Source organism: Opisthocomus hoazin, chromosome 5 (assembly GCF_030867145.1).
Source record: "Opisthocomus hoazin isolate bOpiHoa1 chromosome 5, bOpiHoa1.hap1, whole genome shotgun sequence".
In the NCBI taxonomy this organism is placed as follows: Eukaryota; Metazoa; Chordata; class Aves; order Opisthocomiformes; family Opisthocomidae; genus Opisthocomus; species Opisthocomus hoazin.
The window spans coordinates 64,635,672-64,651,344 of NC_134418.1; the positions used below are offsets into that span (position 1 = coordinate 64,635,672).

Below are 15,673 nucleotides of genomic sequence, written 5' to 3' on the forward strand. Positions count from 1 at the left end.
TGCTGTCTCGGCGCAGCATACACAGCTACAGCAACATTCCCCTGGCTGCCAGGCACCTGTGGCAGCACAACAGCTGGGATCTGCTCAGGAAACACAGACATCATAAGCATATCAGCTTTCTGTTGGTATCAAATGCCCTAAATATCCTACGACTCCTTGACACTAAAGCATCATAAAATGCGACAGCTTCCAAGCACTGCGATTTTCTCTGTGAGATCTTTCTAAGAGATGTACATTCTAAAAATCACACGTGAAACTCGTGCTCTGCCAGCCGTTCTAGTATCAGGGTATCCGTCCCTGTACAATGTAAGCGTTCTAACTGCTCTCCTGCTGTATTTATTCTGAACGCAACCTTGTGTCTTTGTGCATCACTAACAATAAACAAGATAGGAGTGGAGAGAGGCTGGTGGCAATTTCAAGCTCTGTGAGAAGAAAAAAAATGAAGAAAAAAAAAAAAAGAGGTCTAGTTTCACTCTGAAAGCTCCTAAATGATCCAGCCATATGTTCCATCGTTGTCCCTTTGCATGAAAGCTTAAGATTAATGTCACTAGGTCTGGATGTCTAAGCAGTGAGAAAAGTTGAACCACACAATAACAACAGATCACAGAGCTCTTCATGTTGTTAACCATTGCAGTCCAGAACCTGCTGCATTTCTGAAAGAAAATTTAGTTTTTCAATACTTATTATTTCCTGAGAAAAATCATACTTCTACCTGAAATGTTGGAAGCAAATGTATCACGCAACAAGGTTATTCAAAACCATTTAATTCTGTTGTGTGGGTCTAGATAGAGGTGACCGTTGTCAAATCCAAGATCATGAAAGGCTGACAACATGCAACTCCAACACACTGAAATAATCATATTATGCAATGATTCATAAAGCCAGGTCCTTTCTAGCAGAGCAGAATGAAGCCATTTCTGCTACCATCATGAATAGGGACACCATCTGTCTTAACATGACCTTCGAAAGGCTCATTTTCTCTTGCAGAAGAATAGTTTCAATGTTATCCTTTAGAAACGTAACACAGTTAAACAAATAGCATTCATAACTTCTCCACACTTGCCCAAGATACCAGTGAACTTGCACGCTTGCAGGTCTTTCTTTCCAACAATCATTCCAGTTCAGAAAAGACATTAATCCTTTTCTTCTGCACTGCTAGAAAGCAGAATGCCTTTCTGAACATATTAAATTTCCCATGTATCTGTAAATTCAGACAAGGAGCTAGTTATAAGAGGTATCCAACTGTCTAGCAATACAACAAAACAGGATGAAAGCCACTTTTTCATCAGTTCACAACCTTCAAATTATTTTCTTTTTACACAAAGGATTTCAACGATCTTCAAAGATACAATCGTGGCGCTTGAAGATTTGCTCATGGGTGTAATAAAAAAATAGTTTATGTTTGAGAATTCTTTAAAGATTCTTTGCTTTTAATTTTCATAAGGTACTTTGAGGATATTCCACATCAAATAAGCAGTGGTGTGAAATGCTGTTTCATGCTGCAGTTCAGGCAAACAAGTAAAAACTGGGTATGGTATTCAAAACCACAGACATCTATGGTCAACATTCTTGAAGAAAATCCTACGAAACCCCAAGGTTTCTCACCTGTGCTTTAGACGTACAATTGACAGTCAACTTCTGCAAACTCAAGTAACAAGCTAATGAGAATATCTTCACTGAACATGGAATGGGCATTGCTTAGACATACCATGCTGATGTGCAAGTGATGTGCACCAAGGACTTCTTCGCGGTTCAAATTACAAATGTAGTCTGTGGCCTCAGTAAGGGCCAGCAAGACACAACAAATAAGCAATTTGTGGGTATAGGTTGACTCTTGGCAATATTAGTGTTCTTACAAGCATTTCTGTAAAATAAGTCTAGATCAAGCACATATTATTCAAGCAGTCCTTCACTTTTTATTATGTCTGACATACTTCACATGGAAAATTTACACAGTAATAAAATTAAGGATAATTAAATCCAGTTCCAAGACCACGAACCATCTCTTGTTCATCCAAAACAAATTCCCTAAAGCAGTCTTTACCATGCTTCAGCCCATTTCCCAGGCATACACACTTCACATTATCTCACTTTTGCTGACACAGATGACAGCCGCTCCTCTTGAAAACAGCAGTTTCTTCTCTATTGCTAAAACAATCACAAATTACTTTCTATCTACAAAACTTTACCTTTCTTTTTGCCTCCTAAATCCATTACTGGGTGTTTTTTCATGGATCAGCTGTCTGCCTTTTGGCACTGTATTTCAGAAGAAGACAGTTTCACTTTCTTTGAAGCCCCAGTTACTCACCTTTTTCAAACTGTTACCTTCTCTACAATCAGTAGTGGTTTCCAGAAGGTAGATTAAAGCTGACTTTTATAGTACCTTTCCTTTGATGGAAGAAATCGTTGCAAAGTAAAGATCATCCAACCACACTGCAGTAAGCATTTGATACGGGATCACACAGGAACTGAACGTATTGAAAGTGGGGGGGCTGCTCAGTGATTGGTTGTGGGATAATTTTAATATTTTCATTAATGATCTTGGCACAGGAGAACGTTGAAGGGCACGAATATGAAAAAAATCAAGATTCTCTGTTTACTACAAGACTACAGGACGGGTCTGAGAACTACTGTGTCAGGTCTATTAAAATGGCAGACATGATCCCAGCATTTATTAGTCCAACATTTACATCACAGATATGGAAGTGCCATTATGTACGGCAGTCAGGGAATTAATTCCATTCTCACTGCCTGAGCTCTAAGATTTCCTCTAGTTCTAGTAAAGAGAAGGGTGATAAGGATGATTAAGAAATGGCAGTGTTCCCTTATGAGGGAAGACTAGGTGTTTGAGGCTTTTAAGCTACCAAAGCAAAGGCTGAGAAGAATCAGTTCACTGCAAACACCTCAGCAAAGGAAGGATCAAAGTGGAAAAGCAGTATTAAACTGCAGGAGAGTGCTGTTCAAAGAACAAACGGATATCCACTGTAAGGCTGCTAGTGCAGGGGGACTAGATTCACCAGCTTGTGAGAACCCTCTCTTGTGAAAAATAGGACTAGACAGGATCAAAGAGCTTAGTACATCTGCCTACATCTTATGAAGTAACTAAAATTCAAGGCACAAAAAAAGAATAAAGAGGAAGAAAAAGGTTCCAGAAACACAATGAATGGGGAAAAAACAAACAAAAACAAAACCTGTATCATGTTTCAGGGACTAAAGATGCCATGTCCCAACAATCAGAAACAAAGAAATACCAATGTTAAAGAGTGTCTGATGCACTGAATGCCTACAGTCAAAGCATGAGAAAGAGGTCAAATGATTATATACAAGCAAGACAAATATTGTAAGTGATTAAATATGCCTAGTTAGCTAACTAATACTCTAGAGCATATCCCATCTGGGAACTTGAAAGTGCTTCATAAGCCTTAATGACCTACCTCTCATGAAAAACCATGATTGCATTATGTACCGCTTTACAGCTAGCGAACTTTAGACACCGATAAAGAGGGACCTGATCCATTGCAATATGGAAGCATATGCTTAGTTTTAACTACGAATGGTCTCCTGCCATGCACTTAAGTGCCTTGCCAGATCATAAATGTGAATGGTTATCCTTAGAATAATATAGCAAGCATATATCAGGATATTAATGAAGAATGAGTTTTAATGACCACCATGTACCTCTATTTGCATACTGTCAACTGAAAAAACAACGGAACACACCACTAAGCATGGTTCTGTATATAACTGTGGGCCACTCACCACCATCACTCAGCGCGTAAGAGACTCATGGATCATTATTTAGGAATCCCTGCTTCAGGACATAAAAGAACTACAAGCTATCGTCAGAAGGTGCTACTGACACAAACAATAAAATTGGGCCTTTCCAGTAAGGATGATGAGCTTGCTCCTAACCTGGTTACACAGAGCTAGATTTTCAAGTAAGTGCTAATTTAAATACCTACAGCATAGTAGCAGGCTTTCCAAAAACCCTCAGCAAACAGAAATTCCTTGTATTTCAAAGCAGGTAGCACTTGGGTATCAACACGCTTGAAATTCCAGCATGTCCAGTCCAGCCCAAGTACCATTGGTACTGAATTAATGTGCAAAATCAGATTCATAAAGCCATGAGCTATCTATTCCTACAGCAAAATGAATTTTTTTTTTCACTTTCAGTGCACAGATACGCTACCAAGAGTGAATCTGGGAAAAAGATAATGAATGGTTTTAATCGCTGTAAGTGAGAACTCTAGCCCTGCTCTCCCCCTCAGGAAAATCTTGGTATGTCACCACTGCATCAGGATTCTGAAACATGATAAACTCTGTCATGGTATTGTTGTTACGCGATTTTATGGTGCCATTAAAGTACTATGGAAGTGAATCAGCTACTGAAATCTGGCAATGAGCTCTCATACAGGCTTATAAATCAGAATTCATTGTTTAGAAATAAAGAGATTTAGTATTAACTATGCATACAATTACACAGCTCACACCTCCTAGCACATCAAGAGTGACACACCAGATTGTTATTACAGGCATATTTCTTTATTTCTTTATTTCTTTATTTCTAGCTACCTGAATGAAGATGGAGACTCAAAGAGTTTTATTTACCTTCGCTCCATGTTTATGCAGAACTTCCATGACATCATTATGAGCTTTTTCAGCTGCAACATGCAAAGGTGTCATGAAACTAGAAAAAGGAAAAAAAGAAAAAAAGGGAAGATATTACTTTTACATTCCTAGTATGACAGACTCCTTTTGAAAATTTTAAAATTTCAGAAACCTACTCTTTGTTTTTCTCATTAACATTTGCTCCTTTCCTGAGCAAAAGTTCCGTAACTTGCTTCCGTTTGGGATGCACAGCGGCCACAGCACAGTGCTGCAAAAAAAAGTAAATATAAATTATATTTCAACCACACAGATGACAAAGAGCTTTAAGATCCATGACTTCATCTCTTAATTACTCTGCTGAACATCAGACTACAAAATTTACGAACAGAATCCATCATATTTCTGCTGAAACGTATAACATACTGAACAAAATACAAGCTAGTGATCAATGCTTAATTATTCTACTCTGAAAAACAATTTTAATTTTAAAGTTATCTGTCACTTATGAAAAAGTGGTCTGTTCCCAATTACATTAACAAGCTATCAGGACAAAACCAGCACATAATGCACAAAGGAGGTAAAGACAAAGGTCTTGAAACAACCTTCTACAGAGGGACTCCAAAGGGTCTGTTAAGGTTCTGCTGCTGTTGTCAGATTAATGTGACTGTTGAATGTTGCTTTGTTTCTTCTTCCATTTCAGTGTGTACTGAACTTGCTAACCTAATGGCAATTCTGTTCTGCATCCAGTTACAAATCATGCAATAAACAAATGGGCAATAATGTTCTCTTAGAGTATCTTCATTCCCATGCTATGAGAATGAGAGGTCTTTCACACAGTGCTTTTCAACACTCAAGCCTGCCCTTGTGGGAACATCATACAGCCCTTTGCTAGGTGTAACTATTGTCCTGAATGTGGCTGGGGTCTGCTTGTTCATTTGCCTGTGCATTCAGCACTCAGAAGAGAGCACTTTGTTCCCCCTTTCTTTCTTCGACCCTCTGCAGAGACTAGACTCCATCTGTGCTGACATTTTCAACAGTGGCCCTACCAATGCATTCCTGAGGCCTGAAATTGCAAGCATGGTTCCAGATAAGCTGAACATTATGCTTTAAAATCAGTCCAGAAATGCTTGTCTCAAGTTTGGATGTCTCAAGATAGCAGACGATGAGAAATAGGAGATACTTCTGAATATTTTTATTCATACGTTTACCCATGTTTTAAACCAGTAACCTGTAAAAAGCAGATAGTCTCCTGGAACAGAGTTCTCAAACTTTCCAATTGCAAAACAATCGCCTTTACAAGGAGATAGACCCCAAACAGAACGCTAATAAGTAGCAATAATACTGATAACCATCTTTTGCCCAGTTTCAGCCTTCACTATGAAGTAACTGCCACTCACACTTCCACACTGCTGTTAGTCAGCAGAGCACTTCCAAGTTTTGCAAAGGCAAGCTTTGAAAATAAATAGTATTATATTCAAACATTATATTGAAAATAAATATTGTTTATTATATTCAAACATTATATAGAAAATAAATCAACTTTTGCTCTGAAGAATGGCAGTATTTTTGAGGCTTTGCAGATAATAATCTGTCTGCATTTCCTGTCAATATGATAAACCAGCACTAAAATCAGCACAGATGCTGAAATATTGCAAATACTCAGAGCAACACTGACACATAAACCAGGTGCTTGCTTTGGCCTTTGTGGTGCAACAGAGTACAGACTGCAGTGCCCCATGGTAGAATATACCATGCTTAGGACAGCAATAGCTCAGTTCAATTGTACATAACCTCATCTGATCCTGCAAGCTAAGTCCTGCCACTTCGAAATCTCAAGTACGGGAGGCAAAACTTGAGAAATCAAGTCAAAATCACGTCAGTCAAACGCTTATTGAACAGTGAACAAAAGACATAAATAGAGATAAAATACCCCATTTTGCCTAGCTGTTTCTGCAGAATGAGCAGGCAGAGAGGAGCAAAGAACACTACAGGACTATGAAGTGATCATTATACAGCTAAAGAGATGCCACATATCAGCAGCCGATATACTCAGGAAGAAAAGGATAACATCATCCCAAACTCCCTACTGTCTCTATGTTGAGCCTCTAAATATCTCTTCTCCATCTTGCTTCTAAGTTCAAGTTAGGATGCCAAGTCCTCCATGGAGAGAGCAGAGCATATGGGTGCTTGGTACTCAACACAGTGTTCTGGATCACAAACACAATGTTTGTAACACTAAATATACGGTTGTATGCCTGCAGCTGAGATCTACCACTGTGAAGAAAATGTTCCACTGTAATAAAGTATCATAACTATAGTGGTTTTAGTAACAGCATCAGTCCCTTTCAACTCCAACATCTTCACTGCATCTGGGAAACTGGCTGTGTTCTTTGCCTCCACCGCATCTTCAAACAATGAAATAAGAGCAAGATGCTGCCAGGAAAGTCTCGAAGACTCCTGTTTCCATACCTAATGTGGTATCGTCAGTACTATATTCCAATCCTCTAAGGCCCTGTGATATACACCTAGCATCTATTTTCACCACCATTTTACATACCCCGTGAAGAAAATTTGTAATCCAAGTTTGCCCACATGAAATACCAAGGAAGCACTGGGCTACTAGAATAAAATTTAACCCCAGAAAAAACATAGCAACTGACCACCACCAACAACAACAAAAGAATGTGATGGGAAAAAAGCAAAAAAGAAGTGAAAGATGAACAGGTGAGGAGTGGCTGGAGGGCTTCTGCAATCTACCAGGAAGAAGAAAAAAGTGATAAAAATTACATGGTGTTTTTTCTATAATGGTGATTTAATTTTTATATATAAAGTGTTTGATGGCTAATCCTCAATCTCAGATTATTAATGTATTTCATAGTGTAGAAATAAAACTCCTCAACTAGCACTACTACCACATTTATCATAAAATAAATGGATTGACTGTATAATCTCACCAGTGCAGTCTCATGCGACTGTGGCTGCTTAAAATTAATGATCTCCAAAGCAAGTGTCTTCTTGACTTTGGCTAGGTCTGCCTCTCTGGCTGCTTGCAGTAAAGAGTGTCCTTTGAATTCGTCTGTTAGAGGAAAAAGATGCGCTTAATATTCAGCAACATGTCACATTTATAAGTGTTACCGGAGAAAGGTAGCTATACTCAATTCAGAGGAAATAAAAGTATTTCTGCATATCTTCTGGGACACAGAACATGAAACATGGTTTACTGAAACCAAAGGGACCTTCTAAAGGAGAGGAGAAGTGATTCCTTGAGTAAAAGCCTTATAGCTTTTCTCCCTCTTACCTTCCACCCACTTGATATTAAATGCATATGTGACCTCTGAATTACCTATATATATGTTCAAGTGAGCAGAATGCTGTTACATGCTCTTCAGACAAAAAGCATTACAGTTGCTTTTCAAAAACCTTATTGTATTTACAACTACAAATAGTTCAAGGTAAAGTCTGAATATATAATTTTAATGTAACATATTAAAATTAATATATATAAAATTTAAATATAAAATATTAAACTGTTGTTTTTAAAAAAAGCTAACCAGCTAGGCATTTGAAGCCAGTCTGCTACAAAGAAGAAACAGGTTTTATAGCAGCTGTATCTTTGCAACTATGGAGAGGTAATTTTGTTATTTTCAGTGTCACACGTTGTTCAGTTCAGCAACCAGTTCATTTCAGTTTTAAATCATTTTGAATTTGAGAAAGACTAAAAGTGTTTCTCTTAAAATGTACAAATGAAAGGTAGGTTAACAAGAATGATGTCTGAATCCGGGAATTAGGGGAAAAAAAAAAGTTGAACAATATCAGTAAAAATACCAGTATTATTCTTTCACATGCAATCTTGGAAATGCTAAGTTTGTTGAGAGGGGCTTTCTTCCCCCACTCTTGTTTTATCATCCAGTGCATTTGTGGATTTAGAAATAAATATAATAACTTTTAAGTTTTCATTTCAAATAGAATTCAAATTTCTTGGTAAACAAAGCATTACTCAAAGCACAAGTACAAATAAATCTTGAAATAACAAATAAATATAATATTATTCCTAAAGTATAAAACCAAAGAACTCAAGAATATACTAAACGTTATTTTGGGCATGCAAATACAGGATGGCCCATCAAGACACTGTCAAATTTGTCATAACTCTCACATTTGTGCACCCATTTCAGTGGATAATAATGGACATGAATCTTTCCTCACCCCCCTCCAGGAACTATAAGCCCAGAAATAAAAGGAATTTTTAATTTTTTTTTTTTTTGCTTGTTAATTTAAACAAATAGTAAATTAACCTGCCTCAAAGCCAGGAGCATCTCCCACGTTAGCCCTGAAATGAGAGTACAGAAGTAGCTAAATGATATTAATGCCCTCCTCTTTCCTCCTAGAGCAAAGTTTTCACAGCTGCACAAGATCTCACCACCTTTGCACGCAAAGAATAGTGATAGACAACCACCCGAGTAGCTGTGACTGAGTAGTGCAGGGTCACATTCTTAGTGTGTCAGGGGGCTTCTGCTACACTGGAAAGGTGACAGACAAAACCAAAAGCTTATTTATAGTTGAGTTCAGAACCAACTTCTCAAGGAGGAGTTTTTCTGTAACTTTATAATCTTTGTTTCCATACTTATGTCATTTAATTAACTTTTACAGTTTATAAGAGTGAGAAATCAAATCCCCGAAAGAGGGAAAACAAAGGCAGACAAAATACGAGCTGAAACATTGTTTTGCAAACAGCATAAGGATTGCAAAGGCTACAAGAGAAGGTGCTTGAATTTCCATCTCCAAATTTGCACACCAAAGCTACCTACCTTCGGGAAGTTACTCTTTAAGAGAGATACAGAGCCTTGATACAGAGGCTCCTATGTGACTTAACTGGACTTTAAATACAACACCATCCCCCACCACCCCCAGTCACTGCCTTAAACCTTTCAAATCTAAGAAAAACAGACAGTATCACGAACGGCCTATTAGAGGTATCTGTGTACTCCAAAGTGAGAAGCACAGCTGCAGTCACTCTGCTGCTCTGCATCTACTTGTGAAGTGTGAGGAAAGCTGGCTTGAAAGGAACACACCCCTGTACACCTACCGACAACTGCTTGCAGTCTGAAAACACTTACAGGTCAGTCTCTCCCTCAGCTCAGGCGTCGGAGCCATATCGACCGCGCTCTTGCCGTGGCAGTTGACTAACGTGGGATCCGCACCGTGGCTCAGCAGGAGGGAGCAGACCTCTACGCGGTTCTTGGAAGCAGCCTCGTGCAAGGGGGTAAATTGCCAGAGGTCCATAGCATTCACACAGGCACCATGCTAGCACAGCAAAGAAAGCCTTGTATTAGTAAAGAAATCATCTTCAACAACTAAAAGTTCACAGATTTTCATTTCATTTCATTATAAAAACTGGTTCCATTCTTTCATATATGAACACATACACAAAAGACTAGTTATTAAAATACCTGTATACTCAAGAATACGTTTGAATCCTAAGAAAAAAAAAAAATAGAATTTCTGCGTGAGCTAGTTTTTCAAAAGAACAGATTTTTCCACAGAAAAATTCAAATAAATGAAAGGCTACTATCTGTCCAAAAAAATCAGGTGAGGGTAAAAAAGAAAGACCTAAAGTTGCAGGCTTCTGAAATGACATACGGGATGTTTGAAACCTGTTACTACAGAAAAGAAATCTTCAACTCTGGTATAAACAGTTCGTATCTCACCTAACACATCTAAATCTAATTACTTTCCACTCTTCTGCTTACCTTAAGCAGCAGCTCTGTAACCTCATAGTGTCCATATGAACATGCATTATGAAGAGGCACAAGACCACTGTATGGAAGAAGGCAAATGACAAATTTATTTAAGCAGCACTCTTAAAGGAGGAACAATTTTTGGTCTACTGCGAGATGAACAGAAACCAGCTTATATCTAAATTATTTAAATATTCAAATATTTAAAAATTAAGACTCACAAACTAATGGAAAAAGCTAACCTTCCTAAACAACATATTACTTAAGATTGGCATTAATTTTCCTTTTTTTTTTTTTTTTGTCCTAACAGGCCACAGATATTTAATCCAGCACTAAGATTAGCATTAATTGGCTTAGAAATGATATTTCTTGAAGGTATTAAGAGGGGGAAAAATCCCATTCCACATTCAATTTGCTTGAGAAGTCAGTGTTTTGCTTCTGCCTAAACATGAACTCCTATTTATTTAAAATGCTATATGAAAGGAAAAAGTCCCCAGATAACGCTAACGTAACTCCTGGGTATATTATGAAGATGTACAAATATCCATAGAAAGCAGACTCAAATTGCTGCTCAAGGTTGTGGAATGACCTGATTTTGCTCCATTTCTTACAGTACAACCTATTTAACTGTGCAAGATATTTCTGAGAGTCCCTGTAATTTTTGCACAGCTGTATTACTGGAGGCCATACTTAAAAATGACACTAGCAAAGTAAATAACAGGGACCTAGTCATAAGCACAAGATGTAATAAAAGTCATGCATAGAAAGAGAGATGCAAAGAGGACAATTACTACAGAGGATAGAACGAGTTTAATTCAAGCCAAGCAAGACAGACTAGTTATGGCTCAACAAATCAGGATGCGTAATACACTGAAAACAATAACTACCCCTTCACCATTTATGAAAAATACAGGAGATGATTCCCAGAACTGCAAAATCAACTCATAGAGCACTGAGACAGCAAGTATTAGACCAGGGGGTAAACTCAATTTTAAGGTAGATGCTCTCAGAAGCAGCATCGCACTTCTCACAGGAGCGGAAAATTTTTCAAACTGTTCTTTTCTGTTGTTGCTTTTCTTAATTACAACTTATGGCTGTGTATGTGAGACAGAGAGAGAGTAGCTGGTCCACAGAGCACTCAAAAATCCTGCCTTCTTCCAAAATGACTGTCAACTAAGAGGACTGAGGCCTTCAACGTCTCGTCAGCAGAGACAGTCACAGCAGCAATCAACCTGGCCAGTCCTGCAGCATACCCTCCCCGTTTCTTTTCCAGCACATTGTGACTTTGTGCACAATAGCAGTAAGGCAAAGAAAGGACCAGCGGAAAACGAGCTGCTTCCTTGGTTGCAGTCCTCTTCGGCAGTAACAAGAAGTGACAACCATTTTGAAGATGCATGCCAGTTCCTTAGGACTCTCTCTGATGTGACCCCACTGAAGAGAAACTAATATGCCTATAAAATCAATGTAACCTAATTTAGCTCTATACATGATAAATGACATTTATTTATAGCCTATTTACTTATAAGTTACAGATAAATAAGGAACAGCAAGAAAAAACAAAAAGTCATATTGACTGTAAACCTGTGATGTTGTTAAAGACCAAGAGGAAGCTTACTGGGCTGTCAGATGTTTCTAAGTATGTTTGAATTGTTTTCAAGTTTAATACAAAGTGAGTGTACCATTAATTTCTTTTTCTTCATACTTTCCAAGTAGATTATTCAAACCTCATTAAAGCATCTATGCTGCAGTGCTCAAATTTTGGAAGGCGTGAAATGACTAAAACTTGCTTAACGATGCTGGGTCTACCTGAATAGGTATTACATGTAGCTTTACTCTGGGGTTTTTTTTGACTTACATAACGGGTTATCAGACATTTCACAACAATTCCAACCAAAAAAGCCATTAAGGGTGAATGTACAGGCAAAAGCGCTACAATTAGTCAATCTTCAAGAGTTTAAGTAAGCTTGGGACTGGTTTTGGAAAGAAAAAGGAAAAAAAGAAAAAAAGCTAAGAACTTAATTTAAAAATCTCTTAACACTAGGCTGGACTCAGCAGAAAATCAAGATATGGGACATGCCTCAAGATTGCTGATGGAGACAGAACACACACTCATTAATAACTTGCCTCTATGGACTCCGAACACAAAATGCATGCCTTTAACCAGGGGCCCAAGTCCTGCAATGTTAGGATGTAAGCCTTCCTATCAGACCACCACGAGAATCATCACCTTAGATTTCACAAACCTATGGCTGAGAACAACGTACAATACGTATCATTCCACACTTCTGACTGCTGCGTGCTTTTTGTTGGTGTCTTATGTAACTACCATCCTTAGTGCAAAAACAGAATAGTTCAGTTTCTACTATATCTCGATTTTTGCTGGCAACATTCATCAACTTAGGTCTCCAGGGACCACTAGTTGTGAGCACAAGTGTTACTGATATTACTTTGAATTACATCCACATATAGGTGACAAGATAATGAGACTATAGAGAAATTTTCAATGCACATTTTTTTTCACTAAGCCCATATTACCTTCTCCCCATCACCTTCCCTAAAATAATACTCAAAGACCATGATTTAACAGTGTAGTCTGTATATGGAAGCAAAGAATAAGGCTTGGAAAAAAATTTAAAGATGTAATAGAAGGGCTAAAACAAGTGCAATCACAGCTAATCTGTTATTGAGGCTCTAACAAAAATTAGTTTATGATGAACAACACTCAGATTTTGGAAGCAAATGTCGCATTTTCAGCAACTACTTGAGATTATGCTGCAACATGAAACAGAGAAATAATTTCTCAACTTGATTAACACAAAACCATTGCTGCAAACAGATAATAAGTCATTTCATTTTACATACCCTTTATCCTTTGCATGAACGTCTGCACCATGCTGAAGCAGGAGTTGGACTATTCGAACCCTGTTGTAGCCTGCTGCTAGGTGTAAAGGAGTGGACTGCAAAGTAAAACAAAACAAGATGAAGAATAGGAGCCACATGAACTTGAAGCCCTGCACTTCCTGCCACTGAAGTACTCCTCATTTCTCTTACACGTTGGATCAAGATCTGCTAGGCTTCCCTTCTGTGATTAGCCAAATTGACAAATACACAGAACATGCATGCCGCTTCTGCTGTCAAATTAAATAAATGTTCCTTAAGGTGGGAAAGAATCCAGGTATCTCCTAAGGCAATAACAAGCTCATAATTCAAAGCCAACTCAAATAATGGCCCAGCTTTGTTTTGTTTGGATTTCAGGAGGGTTTTTTGTTTGGGTTTGGTTGTGGTTCTTTTGGGGTTTTTTCATTTGTGTTTTTTTTTTTTTTAATGCAAGAATTTAATTAATTTTTAAAATGCTAGAATTTAATTTTTTAAATTCATAAGCAAATTTATGCAGTTCATGCTGCATACTCACAGGTTACAAAACTGTTTGTATGTAGGCTTGTTGCAACAAGTGCACAAGAGGCAGACTGTAGAACAAGAAATAATGCATTTATCCCATAGCAGGAATGTTTGTCTTCTGCTCTGCACCAAACAAGTAGTCATACGCTTTCTGTACTGTGCTGATACAGGGAGCACACTGCATGCAGTTTCCTGCAAAACACACATCTTCAGCAGTAGTGCACATTGCTGCATAGCAACAGAGTAATAATAGTACCTTCCTCCACAGCTAATTCATAAGAATTTTAACTGAGCTTTTGAATTTGACAACAGTAATTCCCTTCAAAGTTTATTTTAAAAGCTTTTTATTATGAAACAAATTTTATGTGCTGTCTCAGTCTGAAGGAACTGATTTCTTACATGAATGTGTGATGTTGTTTCCTCCTTCCCAAGGCTGAATAGTAGAGGATTTAATGTGAACTTTGTTGCAATTTATTTTGTGGCATGCAACCAAACAACACAACTTTATTACAGTAAAACCCTATACTTAAACCAGCTTGAACACATGGGAAGACTTAGATATCTCACAGTATTAAGCCAAGTAAAGATTTACTGTCAGCATCAACAGATCATTATACAGCACTACAGGCGAGACATTAACATTCTCACTATTATCAAGATTCAAAACACAAAAATCAAGACAAATGGCCTCATCTGTGGTAAATGGCAGCAGGTGCTACATATCCATAGTGGTATGGATTTCCAGGAATTAATACATATTTAGTATGACCATAACTTGCAGTAGTCTGTATTACATTTTACTAGTCTCAACACTTTGCTACTTTGTTCCAGAAAGAGTAACTACTTTGACACCTACCAAGTGTTCTGTGCACCATAGTAAGGACACAGCTTGCACTATCAGAAATGACAGCACAGGACATCTCTACGAAAAATATTTGGCTAACTCATTTTATTTAGGTAAGCAATTATGCAAGTTTCCGTAAGACCCATTTTTGGAATTATCGATACTCAGAATAAGGACCTCTAACATTCCTAACCTGAAGATCCCTAAAGTGTATCCAAAGTACGAAACGCCACCATGAACAAAATGGGTCAAATCTTTCAAGTGTTTGGCCATTCAAATTGTTAGGATCTATTATTCTGTTTCAGAAAGGCTTCTACTACTGAATTAACAATTTGGACTGATCCAGAAAGGTATTATATTCTTTTCATATCTGCCCCTACTATAAAATATTTGGCTTCTACATACCATAAACACTAATGAAAATGTGCATAAAGATTATGCCACTATTGACATCAGCAGGATACTTCAGTACTGTTTATTCTGACAATTCCCTTGGTTTGGTTACTAAATCCACTGATTTCATAGTTCAGAAGACCTGAAAGGAATTTGAAATGGACTGCAGAAAAGTCAGTCTATTGAAAGGTCAAAACTCCAGATGAAACTCAAGCAAACCCTGTATCTTCAAACCACTTCAGGATCCTCTAACCTCACTACAATTAAAGTACATCCACTCTTGTCTGCATGCTACTTCTAAAACAATGATGGCAGACTTCCAAGACGATGCTTTACTCATATTAAGTGTTATTAGTAGGGATGTTCTCAATAAAGATACATCAACCCTGGAGTCTCGTTCACAGCTTAAAATTAAAACTATTATGACTCAAGCTGGGACTGTGCATTTTGTATTTCTAGGGTTATTAGACCCGCATTTGCCAAGTAACTTCATTAGAGAAGAAATCCAAAACATTTCAAGCTTATAGTTGCAAGACAAATGATGTAAGTGAAGCAAAAAAATGTCATCCCAAGTCTTCAGACAACTAATATCCCTGCGTTCCAGAAAGGTGAGTTACTGCCTTCTCCTTGAGCAAGGCCACACAGACACCATGGTCCCACGAATGAACACGGAATACCACGTCTTCCCCAA

The 15,673-nt window shown here is 37.8% G+C and overlaps 1 protein-coding gene across 1 annotated transcript in view; it reads right to left on the minus strand.

Annotated features, from left to right (window-relative positions):
- TNKS (tankyrase) overlaps window positions 1-15,673 on the minus strand; it is a 146,634-nt gene that overhangs the window by 32,127 nt on the left and 98,834 nt on the right. Inside the window, exons 6-11 of the mRNA XM_075421540.1 lie at window positions 13,209-13,303; window positions 10,359-10,425; window positions 9,726-9,912; window positions 7,563-7,684; window positions 4,785-4,876; window positions 4,609-4,687 (exon numbers count right to left, since the gene is read on the minus strand). Of these exons, the coding sequence (XP_075277655.1) occupies window positions 4,609-4,687; window positions 4,785-4,876; window positions 7,563-7,684; window positions 9,726-9,912; window positions 10,359-10,425; window positions 13,209-13,303 (642 nt within the window). The remainder of the gene's footprint in view (window positions 1-4,608; window positions 4,688-4,784; window positions 4,877-7,562; window positions 7,685-9,725; window positions 9,913-10,358; window positions 10,426-13,208; window positions 13,304-15,673) is intronic.